The sequence below is a fragment of the Hibiscus syriacus genome, unplaced genomic scaffold, assembly GCF_006381635.1.
Source record: "Hibiscus syriacus cultivar Baekdansim isolate YM2019G1 unplaced genomic scaffold, ASM638163v2 tig00116971_pilon, whole genome shotgun sequence".
In the NCBI taxonomy this organism is placed as follows: Eukaryota; Viridiplantae; Streptophyta; class Magnoliopsida; order Malvales; family Malvaceae; genus Hibiscus; species Hibiscus syriacus.
Genome location: NW_024063495.1, coordinates 5,021,448 through 5,044,369, shown reverse-complemented (window position 1 = coordinate 5,044,369; position 22,922 = coordinate 5,021,448). Strand labels below are relative to the sequence as shown.

Sequence of the window (22,922 nt, the reverse complement as noted above, 5' to 3'; positions counted from 1 at the left end):
TTAAAGTGTATTACTGGGAAATAATAATTACATAGAATTGCAAAAATAATTACCTTTTACGTATTCTTTGGATAATACAGCTTCTTTTAAGTAAACTATGTATTTAGTCATTAATCGCTATTTTTTAAAATTATATTTAACTTTACGTTTTGATCATCCGTGATTAAAAAATTAATGATGATACTAATATGTCACCATCAAATAATATCATGTCATCACTAAAAAATAAAAAAATGAAAAATAAAAAAATTATTACATCAGTCGTTTTTTTATTTTTCAACAGTAAATTACCAAAAACATAGTTAAAACATAACATTGTGTATACTTTTGGAAAAAAAATGAGTGACCAAAATGAAATTGTGGAAATAAGTGGGTGAATTATGTAGTTTATTCAACTAAATGGAAAAAAAGAAAGCTGAGTGACTGACGTGTCAATAGCAGAGACAAGTGGACCATAAAGGAGTGATATGGTGCCGCAGCACCTAATCCCCACCTCCCCTCACACAAAATATAAAATATTGAAACCTTTTCTTTTCGCTCGAATCTTTCTTTTCTTTATTCTTTTCCAGTCCAGAAGTTATATATACGCTTTTGTAGTCGCCCTTTCCATCCGCATCTATCCTTTTCCATTTCACGGAAAATTAAGCCCTAGAATTTGATTTCGAATCGCTCGAAAACTGCCAAGGTGATAATCTTAACTCCTCAGAATCTTCTATTTCTCCTTTTAAACTTAGCTTAGATTTGTGTTTTGACTTAAAATTATACCTTCACCTCGAAAGGCTTGCTTAAATTTGTTTCGTTCTTCTTTTTGTATTATGTTGCAGTTAATTTGACTCGGAATTGAGCATGCATTTATTTTTTTTGTCAGTGCTTGTGTGCTTGTTATTATTAGATTATCGAATTGAGAATTTTTTAGCGGTTAGTTAGTTAGTACTATGTGATGCAAGTTTTAATTGGAGGAATTTCAGTTTAGGTCTTTTGATAATGGAATTTGTATGTTGTTTTTGTTTTTTTAGAAAACTACTTGGATGATAGGCTGGTTAGTTTTGAAATTAGGCTTGTTAGTTGATTAAGACTTTGAATTTCTGTGAAAAGCAATGTTCAATGCTTAACTATTTTGTGGATGTTGGTAATGGAAATTTTTGGTTCGATAACTTGTGATATGTTACTGAGAGGCTTCGGTTGTTGTGTGTTTTAAGGGAGTGGATTGATGGCACATGTTTCTAAGGCAGGCTCATCATATTGTATCCGTAGTGATATAACGCGGGGTAGAACAGGGCAGAATGTGGCCTTTGGTGTGGTGAAAAATGTCGAGGCTCCTAAAATGAAGGAAAAATCTTTTGGGGTTTCTTCTTTTTCATGCAACAATGTGAAGATAGCACGGAAACTTCATTTAGAAACTCTGGAATTTCGAGGCAAAAGAAGGAATAGTGTGATTGTTGCAGCAAGCCCTCCCACAGAGGATGCTGTGGTTGCTGCAGAACCATTGACAAAAGAGGATCTTGTTGGATACCTTGCATCCGGATGTAAGCCTAAGGAAAACTGGAGGTAAGAGTTCCCCTTCTTTGTTTTGTTTGGATTAGAGTACTTCTTAAGCTCTTATATTCTTATTTCAGAAGAATTTATCATGTTAACTTGACCTTTTCATGCTTTTAAACTTGTATATAACCAGTCTCACACATGATATTTTAGGTCTTTGATATCAATAGCTAGCCATATTTGGTCCTTGATATTTATTTTAGTATTTATATCGGATCCGGTTATGGTTTAAATCTTTCTATTGGCAAATTGATCCTCTTTCTATATTTATACTTGTTTGCTAATGCAAGTATTTGGTTTACTCAGAATAGGTACAGAGCACGAAAAATTTGGTTTCGAGATCAAAACTCTGCAACCTATGAAATATGACCAAATAGCGGAGTTGCTGAATGGTATTTCAGAGAGATTTGATTGGGATAAAGTAATGGAAGGTGATAAAATTATTGGACTTAAACAGGTAAACTGGTTCTCCATACGTATGGTGGTTCATTATGCTATTAATGGCAATGCTTAGCAATTCTATTTAGGAAGAGACTTTGCATTACAGGCTACCTGCATTCTTGTTTTCTGCTTAACTGCACATGGAATTTTTGCACAACCTTTATTTTTTATGGTTAGGGGAAGCAAAGCATATCATTGGAACCTGGGGGGCAGTTTGAGCTCAGTGGCGCGCCTCTTGAAACTTTGCATCAAACATGTGCCGAGGTCAATTCACACCTCTATCAGGTTTGTTAAAGATAAAAGAATAATCTAGTGCATGCAACCTTTTAACTAAGTTCTACATTCTAAAGAAATTGCACGCAGAAGTAGCATCTATCAAGAATTTGGACCATTTATAAGGTCAAGACTCATACTGTCCAAAGAGAATGTGTTTTTTTTATAACTTCTAGATAATCTAAATTACATTGTGGAAACATTTTAAACTTGTCAGGAAGTAATCACTTCTAGAAGTATTATCTAGATACCCGCTTTTTTGTTATTTTTTTTCAAGTACTCTTAATGTTTCCAGTCACACTTCAGAATATATCATGCCTCTATTACCCTGTTACTAGGTTAAAGCTGTTGCAGAAGAAATGGGTATTGGATTCTTAGGGATTGGCTTCCAGCCCAAATTGGGAATAAAGGACATTCCTGTCATGCCTAAGGTATAATTGACTACATTTTATGGTTTTAAATCGAATAAAAAGTAGAAATCACACATTTCTTTATGGATGTAGTAAACGTTGTGTTTTTTTCTCATCTTTCACCTTTGTGATACCTGATATTTGCTATTGCAATTTTATCATCCTATCATTTTATTATAGTCTGACCTGATACTTTTGTTCAGGGAAGATATGAGATAATGAGAAATTACATGCCTAAAGTTGGCTCACTTGGTCTTGATATGATGTTTAGGACATGCACGGTTCAGGTAAGAAAATTTTACATTTCCAATTATCCAGCCTTTCTGAAGAAGATCCTTCTGACGTTTTTTTCCACCTCTTTGATTTTTTATAATAGGTTAATCTGGACTTCTGTTCAGAAGCTGACATGATTAGGAAATTTCGTGCCGGTCTTGCTTTGCAACCTGTGAGAACATTAATACTTTGTCTTCTACTGAAAATCTCTGCCTTGCTTTTCTTCTAACTAGTGAAGCAAATGAAACAGATAGCAACAGCTTTATTTGCAAATTCCCCCTTTACAGAAGGAAAGCCAAATGGTTACCTTAGCATGAGAAGGTTTTTAAATCTTTTACTATAATTTCATATTTCCTTACTATCTGTGTTCACCCTTTTACTGTTTTTTCTATAAAAAAATGAATTTGAACAGTCATATCTGGACTGATACTGATAAGAACCGAACAGGCATGCTTCCATTTGTTTTTTATGACTCCTTTGGGTAAGCTTTCTTCGTGTTGCAATATTGTGACAATTTGGATCCCTTTGTCGTAAATCATCCCTTGTGTTTAGAGAATTTTATGATGGTATTTTATTTATGTGCTGCAGGTTTGAGCAGTATGTTGACTATGCTCTTGATGTTCCAATGTATTTTGTTTATCGGAAAAAGTACATTGACTGCACTGGAATGTCATTCAGGGTTTCCTTCTATCCTTGATATAGTCTTGTGAATTGAGGCTTCTTCTGTAGCCATTCTTTTTCACTCATTCACGCTCTCTATATTGCCCCCACATTCTTTTCCATAAAATCTTGATAATTCTTTTGTCGCAATTTTTTTTCCTGTCATAATAACTGTTCATGTTTTAGGATTTTATGGCTGGAAATCTTCCATGTATTCCTGGTGAACTGCCAAACCTTAATGACTGGGAAAATCATTTGACAACTATATTTCCAGAGGTAATTGTTTATTTCAAAAATGATCTTAAACTCCGTATATTCCATATGATTTTATGTCATTTAAGCCATGTGATTCTTTCCATTCAGGTTCGACTGAAGAGGTACTTGGAGATGAGGGGGGCTGATGGAGGGCCTTGGAGGAGTTTATGTGCTCTGCCAGCATTTTGGGTAATTGGTCCCTTTTATGTGCTTTTGCATAATCCCCTTGTTTGCGAATTATTTAATAATACATAGTATTGGAAATCTGTATTTCAACAACATAGTACAAGTTAAAAACACAATCATGGCTAGGTGGCTTGGCTGAACCTGAATAACATTATTCAGTGTTTCCAGCTTCTGTTGGTCCTTATCGACAAAGCTGTTGAGTGGACGTATGTTACAGTCCTTTAATTTTTTGGTGTTTGGTGCATCTAGTAAACTGTTTCACGAGTTATCAAACACTAGTTTTTCAACATTGCTATTACAGCTATGTAGCTGACCTTAAGGACTAAGTTTCTTGTTACGTAATTTTGATTCAACAGTGCATGTTCATGCCTATGTTAATGGCTTTGTACATTTTCTTCTTTCTCTTTGAAATGTTATCTTCTTATTCTAGTTGTGTAAAATGCTTGTTCTCTTTCTTGTTGAAATTACAATACAACTGTTCCTTTCTTTCGGTTTTCAGGTAGGTTTGTTATATGATGAGGTCTCGCTCCAGAGTATCCTAGACATGACTGCCGATTGGACTACCGAAGAAAGACAAATGTTGAGAAACAAGGTAATTAGAACACTTCCATAGCAAATAAATTTACACGTCCCTTTTGTAGGTGAAGAATTGTCTTCCATTTACGAGGTTGAGATACAAGTATAATGCTCTTGATTTGTGCTTCTGCAGTGCTAAGACTGCATGTCTAAGTTAAAGCTCTGTTTAGTAGGTTCCAAAGACTGGTCTTAAGACATCATTTCGAGATGGGCTTCTATGGAACGTTGCTGAAGATGTTCTCAAATTGGCCAAGGTATCATACGACATGTCTGTCTCGTTTTTCCAATTTCACATAAATCCTAAATCTGGCATTACCATTTCTGCTGCTCTGCTTTGATATATTTTATTTTAATGCTTTTTTTTATACCTCAATCAATTATCCATGTAGGATGGCTTGGAAAGAAGAGGCTTCAAGGAAACCGGGTTCTTGAATGAGATGGCAGAAGTGGTTCGAACAGGTACGCAGTCGAGAGTCCGTATATTATTTACATTTCTTTCTGTTATTTCTGTTTGCGAGGAACTTGTGAAATTTATTACACTATTGCACGTATATCGCAAAATCAAGTAATAAAGAGTAAAAGATGGTCCTCGCAGAGATTAAAATCAAATATCTAGTAACTAGTGAAAGTTTCTGAACTCCAATTTTATCTAACAACAGAAAGCGGTAAAATGATATTAAGACTGCAAAAATTACAAGCTTAAAACAACAGAAATATAAAAATATAAAGATCTTAGAGTTGAATCAATTAAACCTTTTAAACCCTCATTGTTTCTTTCTAATTATTAAGCTACTTTCTTATTCAAGCGACAATGACAAGAGAAGAACCAAATCTAAACTACCTGCCTTTCCCATGTTGCTTGGATTCTCTCTTTCTTTATTTCTTCCTTTTACGAAACCAGTGTCCGACATAGCTATGAAGATGTAATCCATAAGAAAGCTTTAAAAAATTTGCATATACTTGTATTTGGGGACCTACATGTATCCGCAATACCCATGTTTAACACTCATGTCCGACATTATTGTAGGATATTTTCTTCCAAATATATGAGAAAACTCAAAAAAAAATAAAAGAATAAACTATATTATTGTGACTAGGGGTGTTCGCGGTCGGTAACCATACCGTTTAACCTAAACAGCTCGGTTAACTATAATAGTGGCTTCTGAATTTAGCGGTCAACCGTTATTAACGGTTCTGTTACAGGTTAACTTGGAACCTATTACAAATTTCTTTTTCACGTGTTTACTGTGTCTCTTAAGCATAGTGATTTAATCTTCCCGTCTTCACATGGCTATATTTGAATAAAAATTATGGCAGGAGTAACACCAGCTGAGAGGCTTTTGGAATTGTATCACGGGAAATGGGGACAATCTGTTGACCCTGTTTTCGAAGAACTACTTTACTGAGATGAATTGGGAATCAAATTCTTAGAATGGTGTGATTTCATGCATCGTCTTTTGTTGTAATTCGTTAAGTGAACTTTGGATGATCGTTAGAGGAATAAACAATGTTTTTGACTGAATGTACAAGAAACTTTGTTCCAATTTAGAGGTTTCACCATGACATGTATGGTAAGGTCATTGTTGCTGCCTTTTTACATCATATCTTCTTACCTCGGTAATTACATTCTTTGCAATGAAAATGGCAATATAATCTAGAGGGGAATGCTATATGGGATGTTTGGTTCCTAGAAAATATCATTATTAGGAGTAATTTTTTTTTTCCTGAAATCATGTTTGATTTAGGTTCATGTATGGACTAGGGGATAGTATTGTTTTTACTATGGTGATATTTTTTGAACAAATGGTGAGAATGTCATTCCCATTCTAATCTTAGGTTTTAAACAATTTCGACCATTATAGATGGAAAAGAAGTCCCAACAATAATCGCTATATCATTTTCGAAAAGAAAATGAATGAATAATGACTTGCATCTTATCAATTTTTCTTGTGTTGTAACAATTTGGTTTATATTTACATTAAACTTGTATTTTAGTTTTAAACAATTTTATTTATTAATTTTTTTAATTTTAGTTGTATTTTCATGATAAGATTGTTTGAATATTTTTTATTTCATTTAATAAAAATCTTTATGAGACTTAAATTTTTTATCCTAATGGTTTATTAATATTTCTAAAATAACTTTGATTAAAATAATATACATTTAAAATTAATGATAATTTTTTAATAATTATTTGTTTCATTATTTATTTATAAATCTGTCTGAATCAATGTGACTAGTATAGCTAAAATTTTAAATTTGTTATATGAATTTCATGTAAATCTAATATTAATTAAGAAAACACGTCACCTATATTTGATAAAACATATATTTAAATAATTTTATTTTCTTTTTGTCAATAATCTAATATTCCTATTCAACAAATCAAACAAGTCAAAGACAATCTAATATTTCAATATTTTGTTAAATAATATTAGATTTTAAAAATCTTATTCTTAAAGATAAATTTATATTTAATGAACCATACGCTTCCTAAATGTTAAAAAATGGTAGTCATTTAGGGTGGAAAAGGTTATCCAATCAACGATTCGAAGATACTTTCATAATTCGTGTTTTTTGTATAACAAAAAGATTAATATCAAGAAATTATTGTGTTTCTTAATGGAAAACAGTTTCAAACGGTGTTATTTGAGATTAGAAACATGTCTCATTCCATTGATAGTGTATCAAATATGTATCTCTCAATTTGATAATAAATAAACATACAAAAAAAAAAAAAAACCAGATTCATCTCCAGATGAGCAAAACCATAATCATTGGTACTGTACATAATTACAAACATGACGAATTCACGCTTCTCTCCAAATATATAGTGTTCCCAATTTATTCCTCCAAAGATCATTGCATTTGGGAAGCGTCAGTAAGAGTAAAAGCACGGGTGGGTAGATTTATGAAGTTGCTCCAAACCAAAAAAATTTAAGCTGACCATGAACCGGACCGAATCAAACACGAAACTGGTCGTGAGAGTTGATCGACATTATATGTATTCATGGTATCGCATGGTTTCTTTTGAGGTTTTAAGATGGTTCTCTTACCTGGAAACTGAAATCTTTGTCAAATGGATGGTCATCTTCAGGTTGATCGGAGAGGCGACTTATTTGAGATCTGATTGCGGTCAAGAAGTTGCGTTCTTTTTGTTTTCAAGACCAGTACCCTCCTTGAGAGCGACTTGTGTCTCATCCTCTTTTCCTAGAGCGAATAGAGCAACAGCTTGCAAGTAGAATGCAATATGCCAAACAGGAGATATTATTTGCGCTTGCATGGCATCATTAAGAGCTTCTTGGAGCATGTCATTCATGAGGTACGATAGACTCCGTCGAGCATAAACAGTTGGGGAAACCATGGTTCCAACATCAATGAACTGTGACATGAATGTACAAACTGTCGGGTCAAAGATCTACTTTTGAATGTCATTCGCAAAACATTTACCTCCTTAGGATCACCAGCCATGGCACAAAAAAGTACCAAACTAGACAGTTTCCCAAATTACCTCTTGATAAGTTTTAGGACACAATGGACGCTAATATGATCCTGGACACTTCCAGTCCGGATGATGACGGTAAAAGATATAATAAAACAGCAGAAAAGTTGCAAGTTTGACGAAAAAATAGGCAAAACTGTTCTGGCTACCTCAATATGCCTCCTAAAAAAGGTCCGATTGAGCAAGGAAATGGGGGTAAAATATTCGACATTCAGAGGAGAAAAGTAAACAAATTCTAACCTGGGTATAGCATTCAATGGCAGTTGTGAAATCTTTATGCCTAAAAGCAACATCACCCTTTTTCTTCGACGTCAATGTTTCCTGCATCTGGTTCGTCCACATCTGGAATGAAAGCTGCAAACCATAAAACTAGCAATGAGAAAAACACACACTGCACAGCTGAAACAAGCAAGCTAACCAGAGATACTAATTCTATGCCATTGACAATAACCACTCTCAGCCTAACCACCAGCATGATAAAACAGATGTAGCCCCATCTCAATTTAATATTGTGCATGGACCACCTCAAACCCACAAAAGAGAAGGATCAAAATATTCAAACTCAAATCATGTTAAAACATGGTTATATCGACAATTTTAATCGTATCAGTAAAAATGATATAAAAGATCCAATATCCTTGCCACAGCAACCACAAATTAAAATAAAGAAAATCAAAATTAAATTATGATGACTAATTAGAAATGAGCTAGAAGTTTTTTTTTTGTGTGGGGGGTGGGGGTGGGGGAGGGCATATAATGGGGAATTTAATCTTATACCATGAACCTATCCCTGAGAAGTAAACATCACTCAGCTCAGGCTTGATTAGTCAAATCTGAAGGGCAAATGATATAGGAAAAAAGAAACCGGTCACTTGACAGACAAGAAACAAACCTCAGTAGCAGCACCCTCGTCATCTTTATATCCAAGGTTTTCTAAGACCTCATGAATGGCAGTCAGATCCATTCTTAAGCAGGATTCCCCAAGCGGTGTCAGAGGTACGGCATCAGCACCATTACGAATGCCCATTAATACATACGAAGGAACCTTCAAAATTAATTTTAAAAAAAAGAACTTCTCATTAATAGAAAAACATTACTCAGCCTTGAAACAGATAAGACCATGTTAATCTTTGCCTAAAATGGCATCTACATCTATTTGGACTTTGGAGTTGATATAATAGTACATGTTAGGAAAGAAGAGCAGCTGCATCTATCTTGCTTGTATGCAATGAACAATGAAAAACAAAAAGACATAATAGTTATAGAATGAGGATTTATCTATAAGGACCAAACAGACAAATCAAAAGAAAATATAATTACTATTAAGAAAAGAAAAGTTTGCGAACAGAATATGACTTTCTATGGAAGCTGTATACAGACAAGTAATTTTAGAGAGTTAGAATTTTGGAAATAATAAAATGAAGTTACTTGAGAAATAAAAGACAAACAACCTCAGAATCCCTCTGAAGAGGAACTATTGCAGAAACTAATGACTTTGGAATTGGCCGTTCACGGGGCTCATATTGCAAACACCGAGACGCTAAGCGTACTAACTCAGTCCCATCGTCATTTGAAAATTGCCCTTCCAAACAAGAATCTATCAGCATCTGGATGTTCCTGTCACGTATAAGGTCCAGCGCCTGAACAAAGTGATACAAGTAAAAATTAGATGCACCGCAGTTGGCATAACTACGCCGTCCTAATATGGAAAAAACAAGCAACACATTATTTTGGCAGGCACAAAGTGCTATTCCCAAAAGAAAGAACTCTCAAAACAATAATAACAATGAAAAGAATAGATTATAAAGTTTTATTCCATAAAAAATATATTAATATTGACAGGAAGCAGCTTATGTGGTGCCATTAATAGGTTCCAGCTTGAAACTTAACAATGGTCCAGACTCCAGATACACCTGAACTGCTGTTCAGAGTTAAATTGTATCTCTGACTAAAACCCATAAAAAACATCAACTTACAATCCTAAAAGTAACAAGAACAGTCCTTAATCACAAATCATATTTCAAACAGGTACAATATAAAAGACACGATACCTTCTACATGTTGGACAAATGACAACTTCATAGATAGATAATACAAGGAAACTATTGTTTTTCAAGAAATCTGTTGCATCAAATATCTTCAGTATACTTACGTGACTTGGAGGAATATGTTTTCCACTGAGAAGATCAAGAAGAAGGGTGCCAAAACTATAAATTACACTTTCTGGTGTTACTCTTCCTGCAGACACAAGAACAATTTAGAATACTAACTCCAAAAGGATAAGGGACTGATATTGATATTCCTATCACAAAACCGGATGCAAATATTGCTACAACAAAGTTCAGGGAGCCACACAACTAGAGAGGAGAGAGCTAAAAGAGTCGACAGATATTAACACATCTACAATCTAATATAAATAGCATTTCTATTTTCTAAGCATAATTCAGCACAAAATGGTATTACACTGTATCTCCTTAAGAAATGATACCTTCTTCAAATCTACTTGCTATATAAATCAACATATAATTCCCTATATGAAAAATTGAAACGAAAATAACATATTGCATAGAGTGATGGTAGATTACTCAACTAAAAAAAGACAAATAAGAACAAAAGAAGGTCAGGCAAAAATCTTATTTAAAAGCTTGGATATTCAACAGCCAAGCCCATAAAAAAAGGATTAGCATACATGTAAAGAAGCTTATCATTTTATTAAAGAGGAAAAGTACCTGTCCTCAAATACTCTGGAGGAGTAAATGCCAAGTTTGTGCTGTAACTTTTTCCATCTCTACTGTTCTTCATTAATCCAAAGCATGAAAGTCTAGGGTTGCCCTCCTGAAATTAATTTGCATAATAACCAATTAGGTTATTAATTTCCAACAAAGTAGCTGTGGAGACCTGGGCTTGAATCCCAGAAGCCACATGAAATATGTTTTCCCTTTTTTTAATAAAAAGTTTTGGCTTAGCAAAAAAAAAAAAACCATAGAAGGAAAAAATGTTAAGAAACATACATCATCAAAAACAATTCGATATGCATTTAGGTCATGGTACAGAGCACGTCCTTTGCTGGTGCAATATTCTAAAGCTTCTGCAAGATGCAAAGCAACCCTTAGTCGCATTGCCCATTTCATCGGTTGTGCTTCCCCTGAAAACCCATAAGTTCAATATGAATGTGAGTCTGAAATAACCATTCCTTTTACAATGATCTAGCTATAAAAAAGAAGATAGAAGCAAAAACTAAAGACTTGAAAAGGAGAGAACCATATTACAACTGACATTAACAAGTTATAGATTTATATCAACCAAGCAATTGGAAACAGAAAAACAAATTATAAGCCAAATGCCAAAGCTGAAGCAAGGGAACCAAACATGAACTTACAATGGAATAAGTGTTTTGCCAATGTGTCATTGTTCATAAATTCTGCAACAAGTAACCTTTCATCACCTTCACAGCAACAACCAAGTAAATTTGCCAATCTGTGGTTCCGAAGCTGACCAACAGCTCTTGCCTCTTCCTAAAGTTATAGAAGCTGAAGTCAGAAGCCAGGTGTTTTATATTGTAATCTAGAATATTACTACACTGAAAGCAATTTTACACTATAAATATAATGATAGCAGGAAGAGATAGACTCTTGTTAGAATAGGTAGTCATAACTCATGAAGGTTACAAATAAGAGTCACTATGCAAGACACGCATAAAACATATCAGCATCAGAACTTAAAGAAACAAATCCCTCAAGATGACAAAAATTCTCAATGATCTTAACTTCATAAGTTCAATGTCTAATGCTATAGAGAGACTTTTCCTTTTCCTCTGCAGAAATGACTGATGAACACTTGCGGAACGACTGACACGAAATCTTGAAAAGAACATATTACGTATCCAGCATTTGCTTACCAAGAACTGCCTGGCATCAGGCCATGCAGACCTATTAAATCGTTTAACAGCAATCAGCCTTTGATTTTCCAACTTGCCCTTGTAAACTACATTAGGAGCTTTCTCACCATGTTCTGAAACTATATTCTCCACGGCGAATCCAGATGTAGCCATCTTGAGTGTTTCAATTGAGTATTCACGGAATGCAGGTAAACCATCAACTTCACCCTTTTCCTCACTTTCTATAAAACAACATAATTTAGTATTAAAAGCAGCCTCTATTAGATGATTATAATCGATAACGAAACTCACTATTCATACTTACCAACATTAGCACCTTCAGGAATTGATCGATTCTGATCCAATCTCCAACAACACTCTAGTTTCGAACACCCACAGCCCATCCCAATACCTCAATGGGATCTCTTCAAACAGTAGCAAATCAATGGAGGTTCCAAAGTTCTACAAACTCTTTGTATTCTTTTAATATTTACTCTCAGCTTCGGAAATGAACTTTATCGAAGAAATTTTCACCGACTTTAACCCATTTTGACCAGATATCCTTTTATTTTTCAAATTTTCTGTGCAAATCAAAACCTTAATTGACCTGCAGCATAAGAAATCGAATTCAACTATGCCACTTACGAAACAATCCTTAAAAAATGAAAAAGAAGCTAAGCTAAGATTTCGAATCTTATAAATGGCATTCAATTTTATTCTTCCACCGAAAACTAAAACCTAGAATCAAATCATTGATCCTCTTTGAAACCTCGCCGTTTTATTCGCCGAGATTTCCGTTCCATTTCAACTAAGCAAAAAGGAAAGAAGAAAATCATTCCGTTTAATTCAACACGTATCTCTCGATTAACTTTCTAACCAAAAAAAATACAGAATAAAAGGTACCTTTAGCAGCACCGAGTTTCAACCATTGAGTCAGTTCACTTTCCCCCTCTTTAGTCAATTAAAGCTTAGCTTCGGCAAAGCTTCAACTTCTCTGCAACTTCAAAACAAATCCTCTAATCAAATCAAAACTTTGGGGAAAAAAAGTTATTAGAAGAACCTGAATCAGCCGATGAGATTCTCGACTCTTTCAGCAGAAGAAAACAAAATTCAATGTTATTTTCTCCATGTCTTATAATTTTATTTGATCCTATACGATATTTTATTTCCAGAAAATGAAATCTGTCTAAGAATCGGCGATTATCCAATTATAATAAAAATAAAATAAAATAAATATGAGATTAATTTTATTTATTTTCCACCGACATGGCCTATTCTTTATTCTATTTATTTTCCACGCCTAAGACCCCATAATCAATTGCCTACCCATTGTCTCCCTTCCCTTTTTTTTGAAAATTAATTCGAAAATTATTGTATTTTTAAGGTTAAAGGATAAATTCTGAGTGGATATCAAAATTAACCACCATGTTTTGTATTAATTTTATTTTATTGTTCTATTATCTCGAATCTTAAAATATAACTAATACTTATAAAAAAATCAAATTTAATTGATTTTGATATTAATTTTTTTATAAAATTTAAATTTTTCAATGACAAAGTCGAGCTACTCCGTGTTAGATTTATAGAAATCTCATCTTGATTTAATATAATAATAAAAAAATATTTTATGTATTTATATATTATTACTTGACGGTTTATAAAAATATATGTAAACTCTATGATAAACTTTTGTAGTATTCAAATTAGTTTAGTTGATTAATAAAAATTACTAATTATTAAAATAATAATATCTGTTTAAACATGACAACAATTTTAAAAAATTTATTTTAAAAACGGTATAAGCAAAGATGAATCGAAGAGGGTGACCATTCAAATTTTCATATATTTTTTTATTAATTATCTATTTCCGTTCTCCTAGATCAGTCGTTTCCTCTAAAATTTTCAAATTATCATATATTTTAGATATTTTATTTGTATTTCCCATTAATAATTTATTTTCGTCATTATAGAATTTTATAAGTCCATCCTTCCGTCAATTCTTAAAATTTTAAAAGCTCGTCCCTTAACATAAGATCTTACATGCATCTCTAGATACAAATTATGTAATATTTTTTATTAAATACAATAAAAATCCTTAAAACCTTATCATTTTCTTTACATGAATTTTCTATGCTTGTATTACACTCAATAAATACCTTAAACATTAAGTTCCTATCTATTTCCTTCGTATTGTTTTCCCTTTAGATGATCTCATTCACATCGACGTGTGTCTAACTATGGTTTTTGTAGGGGAATTAACACATTTTTTTAAGTGCTCATAGATTTATTTCAATTCTATTGAAAATGACATTTGATTATTTTTCTAAGTGGGAAAAAATCAATTCATTGTACAAACCAATCCTCGGCATATTAGGGATCAATCATCTCTTGAAATAAGGAAAGTAAGAAAATAGCATCCCAACCTATAAAGGCCAATAATTGAAACAAAGACAAAAATAAATATCAATCTCTTAGATTTTATAACTAAGAGATAGGTTACATAAAATAATTCAAGGTTCAATATTTGATATATTATTAATAAAATATTTTAATTTTATTAATAACACTTGAATGCTTTAACGTGTTTTAAACTCTAAAATTTTAAACCCTAAAATCCTAACTCTAAGGTTTAATATTGATAGTACAATATTTTAATTCTATGAATAATATTTAAATATTATCACATGTCTTAAAGCTTAAAATTATAAATATTAAATTTAAAATCATAAAACACTAATTCTAAAGTTTAAACCTTAAAGCCTTTTAATGGAGTTTTTTTTTATAACAATCGATATTTGATTTATTAATCTACTAATTCGGATCAGGTACTGCAGAGGCAAGGACGACTCTCCCAACCTAATTTTCTCCATTCGCAAACACCAGAATTCGAACATCTGATCTCACTTAAGGGATCTAATGTCTCATCCTACTAAATCAACTGATTGTTGTTTTTTATTAGAGTTTTTTTTACTCCATTAATAATGTATATAATTATTTCACATAATTTAATAATATAAATTTAAAAAATAATAAAAATAAGTATCAAAATTAATTTTTAAACAAACTATTAAAATGATTGAGCATATATATATGAATAGACTATAACTATAACCTTTTTAAATTAATAGAATCCACAATTTTATTAAATAAAGAGAAAATACTTAAAAAATATATAAAAATAAGAATAAACAAAACACATAAATAGGGTAAGTTCTCTAAAATAATCAAAGTGAATAAACTAGTTTCTTAAGAATAAAAAAAATCATAAAAAAAGGTTAAAAATCTAATCAAATAATTCAAACAAATGATAAATATAAATAAACACAATTGTTAGGATGAATGATAAACACAATAATAGATCATGTACAAATTATCATTACCACAATTTATTTACGATCTATCTTCAATGATTATGAGTGTCTATCAATATTTAGTTCGATGGTCCAAAACAAAGATAATCAACATAATATTTACGAGTGTCTATCAATAATAACTGAATCTATCAAGTGGTTTTAGTAATAAAAGGGAATGTTATTTTCTTTAGAAATTCTGAGTTCCAATATATACATCTATAGAATGTATTAATTAAGAAAATTCTGAATAAATACAATCTTATAACTCTAAAAAAACAAACTTAATTGTTATATATTCATATGAAAAATATAATTACGAATATACTGATGTGAAAATGATAAGAGAATAAAGATATTTGATGTACTTAAATGATTTAGTTGGTGGTGAATCCTATAATAGGAGGAGAGCAGTGGGATTGATCATAATTAATCGACAAATGAGCCAATCAAAGGGCCCCTTTTTTCAATTAAACCTCCACGCTTCCTTGTCTTGACGCTTGTCCTCTTCTCCCCTCTCCCCTCTCCTCACTGTCTGTTTCACCACTGAGTTTAGCCGTTTATTAATACAAATCAAATATTAAAAAATAATTTTTAGATATATGTATTATAAAATAAGTTCGGAAATTGATTATATACGAGGAAGGATTAACACTGTATAATGTCTTAAATCGATAATCGGTCAATTAATTTATTATCTTTGCAATTCAAGACAATCATTTATCTCTCAAACTGAATTAAAGAAATATTATGGTTCCTCTTAAAGAAACTCAATATTAACACTTATTACAATAAAATCAGAGAGATGAGAATTTAAGCAAATTAATTTATATTATCTATCCATTTCAAAAAAAAAAGAATGTTTGATTTATTTAAAAATATCGATACCAAACTTTGTTATAAAATTAAACGATCCTTTTTCAATATTTTTAAATAAAGGAGCATTTCATTTTTTTCTTCTCGGTGTTTTTAAATAAATGAATATTTCATTTTCTCTTCTTTATCTTGATTGATTTTAAATATTATTGATTTTTTTATTTTACTAGATAGGGTATTCTTTTATTTAAATTATCAGAATATGAATTCTAGTTATATTAATTCTAGTTATATTAAGACAACTCTTTTTCAATAATTTAAAACAATAAAACGTTGTCTTTAATTCAAAAATGGGGCCGATCAAGGTTATATTTATAAGGACAACATGCATATAATAGGACTAAAATGTAAATATGAAAACATGGCAGGTCATCAAGGCAAATGCAAGAATTGAATTGGCATAAAAACTAAAACGAGACTGAAATATAAGCAACAAATTAAAGGACAAATGTGAAAAACAAATATAAACACAATAGCAACCCATCAAGAGGACAAAAATGAAAGAATTTAAAAGTAAAGTTTGAAATAAAGCATATGCCAAAATAAGTGACTAGATCGAAATGAAAAAAAATTAAGGATTGGAAATAAAAATAATAAAATAAAAATAACAAAGTAATGTATGACCAAAACAAAAGAATTGTGAGCTAAATTCAACAAGAAAATATCCAAAAACAGTGACTAAAATAATAGAAACTAAAAGAGGAGGCCTCAAAACGGTGAATATCCCTACCCGTTCAAGACACATTGACCCTATATAGGTCTGGATCGGGTCACCAAGTCACCTATGTTAGTATATAGGTTAATTTTTTTTTAAAATAGATTCATTTTCTTTCCTTTTTGCAGTGTTTTGAAAACCGAACCGGATCGGTTCAATTTATACTGGTTGAACCGTTACTAGTGAACCGGCCAGAACCGCTGAACCGTTCGAACCGGATCGGCTGAAAACCGGAAAAACCCGCCAATTTTGTTTTTTTTTTAAATAAACCTTTTTGCAGTTTTTAAACGACCGGATCGGTATTTATACTGGTTGAACTTAAGTAAGCCAACTGACTTCGAACCGGATCGGCTGAAAACCGGAAAAACCCGCCAATTTTGTTTTTTTTTTAAATTAAACCAAATGACATCGTTTGTTAAACGAGCCAAGTCGAACTCGAGTATTGCTGAGCTCGACTCGAACTTGAAAACTTTAAAAGTAAGCTCAACTCGACTCAAACTCACGAGCTAACGTCGTTTGTTAAACGAGCCAAGTCGAACTCGAGTATTGCTGAGCTCAACACGAACTTGAAAACTTTAAAAGTAAGCTCAACTCGACTCAAACTCACGGGCTAAAAATTATCAAGTTCAACTCAAACTCGAAATATAATATTGAAACTTGAACTCAAAAAGGCTTGAACTCAAAAAAAAATTAGAAGCTCGATTGAAGCCTAAAATTCGAGTTTGATTGAAGTGAAAGAATAGTTCACTCAATGCTCACCAAAAGGCTCCATGAATTTGAATGTCAAATTATCTATATTATTTATAGAAGTTAGTTGTGATGCGCTTCTATGTTTCTTAACAATGTGAGATTGTTTTGTTTTCATATTTGTACTCTTTAGACTTTTGGGATGCTCTTCTATGTTTCTTAGCCATGTGATATTGTTTTTAAAAAAAATTAAACCAAACAATATCATTTTGTTATGATTTTTTAACCCCAAATTTATTTTTTAATTATAGTTATATTATATTTATTATTTAATATATTTACCTTAAATATTATGCGTGTAATTTTGAATCATTTTGTTTCACTTGATTTTATGGTTTTTAACTTATATATGTTATGATTTGCTTTGAATATGACTTGTGATATAAAAAATATTTTTTATTAAATATTTTTTATATTTTTATTTAATTTTTTAAATAATTATGACGTCTTCCGATTCTTCCGACCGATTCGACCGGCTAAACCAGTGAACCGATAACATAATCGATTCGCTAACCAATAACATGACCGATTCACTAACCGGTCCGATTCCGAAAACCATGCCTTTTTGGTTTGAAAGATATAAAAATCACTCTCTAAAATGCATTATTTATTCTTTGTGAGTTCTTCGCGTGTTCTTCAAACTAATCAATTTCTGAAAATTTTCTAAATTTCAATGAAAAATCGTATTGATTGTTATAAGTCGACGTGGTTGAATTATAAACTTCTAAACTTGGGTAAATTACACGGGAGATCACTAAACTATGGTCAAAAATTGACCACAGAACTTTCAATTGAATCAATCAGACTACCCAATTATTTAATTGATTCAATCGTTAATTTTTAACAAAGGTGGTGACGTGTCCGTTAATAAATTTGGTATAATTATATATTTGGTACTTAATATTTACATATTCTATCAATTTAGTTACTATTTTAATTCAATTAAATAAATTTAACTATCCAATTAGAACGTGACATGTGTCAATACATGATTGAAATCTTTTATTTATGAATTTTAAATTATTTAATTAAATAATTTTTTTATCCAATCAGACGGTGACATGTGTCACCACCAAATTGAAATAAAAATAAAAAGATCTAACATGCTTGCAAGGGGGAGAAGATACCAGGCGCCCAAACCATTGAGCCAAAGATACCCAATTATTTAAACCTACTACAATTTATATTTGACTTGTAAAAGTTTGTTAATGATAAAAAATTAAACAAATTATTTGCTTAAACAAATTATTTTTTAAATTAATTGTAAATTGTTATTTTTTGAATTAAAAATATTCAATTGTTATATAAATTAGAAAAATTTAATTTTTTTTGTTAATTCAAAATTTTACCGAATTAACTTATATTTCTTCAATTTGGTTAATAATTTTCAAATAAATTTCGGTTTGATTAATGGTTAAAGAAAAAAATAGGTTAATTCGGTTCAGTTAATAATTTTCAAATAAATTTTGGTTCGATTAACAGTTAAAGAAAAAAATTCGTTTAACTCAGTTCGGTTAATTGAACCAAAATTTATTTGAAAATTATTAACCGAACCGAATTAACTTATTTTTTTTAAATTATTAACCGAATTAATCGAAGAAAAAATTCGGTTAATTCAATTCGGTTAATCGAACTAAAATTTATTTGAAAATTATTTACCGAACCAAATTCATTTGAAAATTATTAATCGAACCAAATTAAACAATTTTTTTTTAAAAATTATTAACCGAATTAATTGAAGCCAAAATTTGGTTAATTCAGTTCGGTTAATCGAATCAAAATTTATTTGAAAATTATTAACTGAACCGAATTTATTTGAAAATTATTTACAAAACCGAATTAATTTGAAAATTATTAACCGAACCAAATTAATCAAATTTTAAATTATTGACCAAATTAATCGAAGCAAAAATTCGGTTAGTTCAGTTAATCAAACCAAAATAAATTTGAAAATTATTAACCGAACTGAATTAACCGATTTTTTTCTTTAACCATTAATTAAATCGAATTTTTTTTGAAAATTATTAACCGAACCGAACAAATTCCGGTTAATTCGATCAATTTTCGAATTAACCGAAAAAATTTAAAATTTTCTAATTTATATAAAAATTGAATATTTTTAATTCAAAAAAATAGTTTACAATTAATTTAAATAATAATTTGTTTAAACAAATAATTTGTTTATTTTTTTTATCATTAACAAACTTTTACAAGTAAAATATAAATTGTTGTAAGTTTAAACTATTGGGAACCTTTGGCTCAATAGTTTGGGCGCTTGGTAGCTTCTTCCCCTTGACATAGGTTTGATTCCCTTTGAAAGCATGAGTTTGAACCTTTTATTTTTATTTAAATTGGGTGGTGACATGTGTCACCACTTGATTGGATAAAAAAATTATTTAATTAAATAATTTAAAATTCACAAATAAAACATTTCAATCATATATTGACACATGTCACGTTATAATTGGATAGTTAAATTTATTTAATTGAATTAAAAAAGTGACTAAATTGATAGAATATGTAAATATTAAGGACCAAATATATAATTATTTCAATTTGGTTAATGGACACGTCACCACCTCAGTTAAAAATTAACGGCCGGTAATTTGATTGAATCAATTAAATAGTTGAGTGATCTGATTAATTCAATTGAAAGTTCGGTGGTCACATTGATTTATTACCATAGTTTGGTGGTTTCCCGTGTAGTTTACCCTCTAAACTTAGATCTAAGTTCGATTTGCAAAATTAGTCTCAATTAGAAAGATATAAAAAGGACTCGTGCAAAAAGAATTGTTTGACAATTTGGACGTTTAATTTGGACTTTTTACACTTTTATTTGTTTTTTTAAAAAATAATTGGGTAAATATTTTTTATTTGAACTTATTGACCTGGTAACCCAAACATGAATACATTAAATTATTCGAATTACTATTTAAATCATTCGTATTTTTCATCAAACGCAATTCAAAATTCAACAAAGCAACCCGACACTCAACAAGGTGTGTTCCATCAACTCATAACAGATCAAGTTTGTGAACCTTGATAATCCCCCCATCAATAATCTAAAAAATTCGTGCAACACAAAATTGATTTTCAACTATTCCAAATTTGCATTAAATCCCTGCTCGAAATTGGATATATATAATTAAATTCGTAAGAATTAATAATTTAACAATAAAAATAAGACATATTTTAAAAAATAATCAGAACGCAATTTTTCGAATTAAACTAAGATAATCTCAAAAATAAAAGAAACCAACGTTGCAGTTTACTCAAATTAAAATTTCCATAGATATGTTAACCGGTGCATGCACAGCAATTGTGCCACAATTAGGCAACACAACAAAAGCCATAAACATAAAATTTAAACCTCAATCACATGGCTCGGCAATCACAACCAAACAACTATCGAATAAAGTAATCACTTTCACAAGTTTGTACTGCAGAATTTGGACTAATGAGAAGGCTAATTGCAGAAGATAAACACCCAGGAAGGTTAAAGAAAACAATTAAACTAAGATATGCTTATTTTTACTTATTTTGATAAAACAAGCTATGTTCTTTCTTAAATATCAAACAATTAAACCGATTCTTTATCTGGATTTTCACATTGAACTAGCTTTTTTAATCAAATGGAAAACCAGGAAGCTTTTTGTTTATTTTTACTTATTTTGATAACATAAGCTATGTTCTTTCTTGACTAGAAGTTTGACAAAGTTTCAATTTTTACGTCTTTTCATTGGGTTTATCACAAATAAAAAAAGTCTTTGGTCCAAACCAAACATCCCCAGAAACTTTGAAATGGAAAAAGGGAGATCAAAAGTTTCCTGCTATTTCGTTTCACCCCAATCTGATTTTTGCCATGTTTGCTATACGCTTGATTCAGAAAGCGATTCAACATCCCCCAAGTACAAAATAATTGAGGTAAATACTATTTTTAACAATTTCATAATAAATAATTACTCCAATACAAAGTTTGATTCAATTAAAAATGTGTTTGGAGGAACAATAATAATCCTAAAAAAAAATTCAAAACGCATACATGCGTATGAGAACTATAAATAATTGTATGATTTTTATTGTATTTTATATGAAGTATAAGATTATTAAAACCCTAAATTGATTGTACTATAAATAACAATATTAATTATATTTATTTCTTATTATATTATTTTTAAATTAATTAAAAATATGTAGAATTTAAAATAATATGATTGATGCCAATGAGTGTTGGTACAGGTGGTTGAGATTCATGAATTTGAGCTTGTAAGGCCAAGTTTGAATCCTACCACGGTCACCCTTGGTGGGCAATCTATAAATTCCTATGTAAATCCCAACTGAGTCTTAGGTATGTCTTGACCCTTGATTGGGGCACCACCCCTAACCTAAACTTTATTGTACCAGAAATTAATACGATCAATTGTGTTGTTAGGAAAAGCTCAGAAGTAACGCACAATTTGAAAAAAAAAAGTTCTATACTTTTTTGTTGTATCAAACAATTATTGAATAAAGAGTGGACGATTTGAATCTATTACACTCACAGTCCGAACAAATGCTAAAATTAGGTGTGAATATAACTCAATTCGACTCAAAAAATTGATCTTTTCGAATTGGTTCGACTATAAAAAAAACTCAACTAATAAGTTTATAGACTTAACTCAAAAGACTTCAAATTCAAGTTTAGTTATAAATAGAACTCAAATAATAACTCGAATAACTCAAAAAAAAAACTTTAAATTTGAGTTGAGTTATAAAATAGAACACGTCAACTCGAATAGATCAAAAAGTTTTGACTCGATTCTATAAAACACTCACCCCTAACTATAATTAACTTACTTTTTAAATACATCATTTTCACCGATTTCGAATATATACATCATAATTTATATTAATTTAACAATTATATTATATAACATGATATAAATATTACAATATATATAAATATATTTATTTATATGTATTTTAAAAAGAAAATGTCTTTTAATATATATTAAATATTTTTTATGGATTGAATATTAAATTTTTTTTATTATATATTAAATAGTAAAAAAAGTTGCAATTCCTAAACTTAAAAAAGTAATGGGTTCACTTGTAAAGCTTCTCCAAAGAGAATAAGCAAGCTAACTTCAAATTTAGCAATCCCTAATTCCTATTTCATCAAGTTAGTCACCTCTCTCACAATATCATTCTCTTATTGTGATCGAAAATAACTCACTGTTCCCATCATCGCCTCGTCGGTGCA

The 22,922-nt window shown here is 30.7% G+C and overlaps 2 protein-coding genes across 6 annotated transcripts; one reads left to right on the top strand and one right to left on the bottom strand.

The window, feature by feature from the left end:
• Positions 1-578: 578 nt before the first annotated feature.
• LOC120191748 (glutamate--cysteine ligase, chloroplastic-like) lies at positions 579-6,138 on the top strand. 2 transcript variants are annotated; one of them, XM_039194670.1, is made up of 16 exons: positions 579-685; positions 1,200-1,548; positions 1,846-1,996; positions 2,158-2,265; positions 2,592-2,684; positions 2,867-2,950; positions 3,040-3,108; positions 3,187-3,257; positions 3,349-3,417; positions 3,525-3,615; positions 3,783-3,872; positions 3,960-4,040; positions 4,537-4,629; positions 4,787-4,867; positions 5,003-5,072; positions 5,931-6,138. In XM_039194670.1, the coding sequence occupies exons 2-16, from the start codon at positions 1,211-1,213 to the stop codon at positions 6,017-6,019; spliced, it is 1,578 nt and encodes a 525-aa protein (XP_039050601.1). In that variant the 5' UTR covers positions 579-685; positions 1,200-1,210; the 3' UTR covers positions 6,020-6,138. The 2 variants fall into 2 exon arrangements, with proteins under 2 accessions (XP_039050601.1, XP_039050602.1); XM_039194671.1 differs by lacking the exons at positions 5,003-5,072; positions 5,931-6,138 and having other exon boundaries at positions 4,784-4,812.
• Positions 6,139-7,341: 1,203 nt separating this feature from the next.
• LOC120191677 (serine/threonine-protein kinase BSK7-like) lies at positions 7,342-13,187 on the bottom strand. 4 transcript variants are annotated; one of them, XR_005522717.1, is made up of 12 exons: positions 12,896-13,187; positions 12,318-12,599; positions 12,014-12,234; positions 11,495-11,630; positions 11,127-11,260; positions 10,845-10,950; positions 10,268-10,353; positions 9,567-9,755; positions 9,008-9,160; positions 8,356-8,469; positions 7,670-7,995; positions 7,343-7,555 (listed from the first exon to the last, which is right to left on the bottom strand). XR_005522717.1 is itself a non-coding variant. In XM_039194587.1 (11 exons), the coding sequence occupies exons 2-11, from the start codon at positions 12,394-12,396 to the stop codon at positions 7,750-7,752; spliced, it is 1,464 nt and encodes a 487-aa protein (XP_039050518.1). In that variant the 5' UTR covers positions 12,397-12,599; positions 12,896-13,187; the 3' UTR covers positions 7,342-7,749. The 4 variants fall into 4 exon arrangements, 3 of the variants coding, with proteins under 3 accessions (XP_039050518.1, XP_039050519.1, XP_039050520.1); XM_039194587.1 differs by having other exon boundaries at positions 7,342-7,995; XM_039194588.1 differs by having other exon boundaries at positions 7,342-7,995; positions 12,318-12,398; positions 12,898-13,187.
• Positions 13,188-22,922: the final 9,735 nt, after the last annotated feature.

Coding starts and splice junctions, on each gene's coding strand:
- LOC120191677 (XM_039194587.1), bottom strand. CDS start 12,396: ATGGGCTGTGGGTGTTCGAAACTAGAGTGTTGTTGGAGATTGGATCAG. Junction 11,261..11,494: donor GGCAAAACACTTATTCCATT/GTAAGTTCATGT, acceptor ATGGGTTTTCAG/GGGAAGCACAACCGATGAAA. Junction 8,470..9,007: donor ACGAGGGTGCTGCTACTGAG/GTTTGTTTCTTG, acceptor TATGGTTTGCAG/CTTTCATTCCAGATGTGGAC.
- LOC120191748 (XM_039194670.1), top strand. CDS start 1,211: ATGGCACATGTTTCTAAGGCAGGCTCATCATATTGTATCCGTAGTGAT. Junction 2,951..3,039: donor TTAGGACATGCACGGTTCAG/GTAAGAAAATTT, acceptor TTTTTATAATAG/GTTAATCTGGACTTCTGTTC. Junction 3,616..3,782: donor GCACTGGAATGTCATTCAGG/GTTTCCTTCTAT, acceptor TTCATGTTTTAG/GATTTTATGGCTGGAAATCT.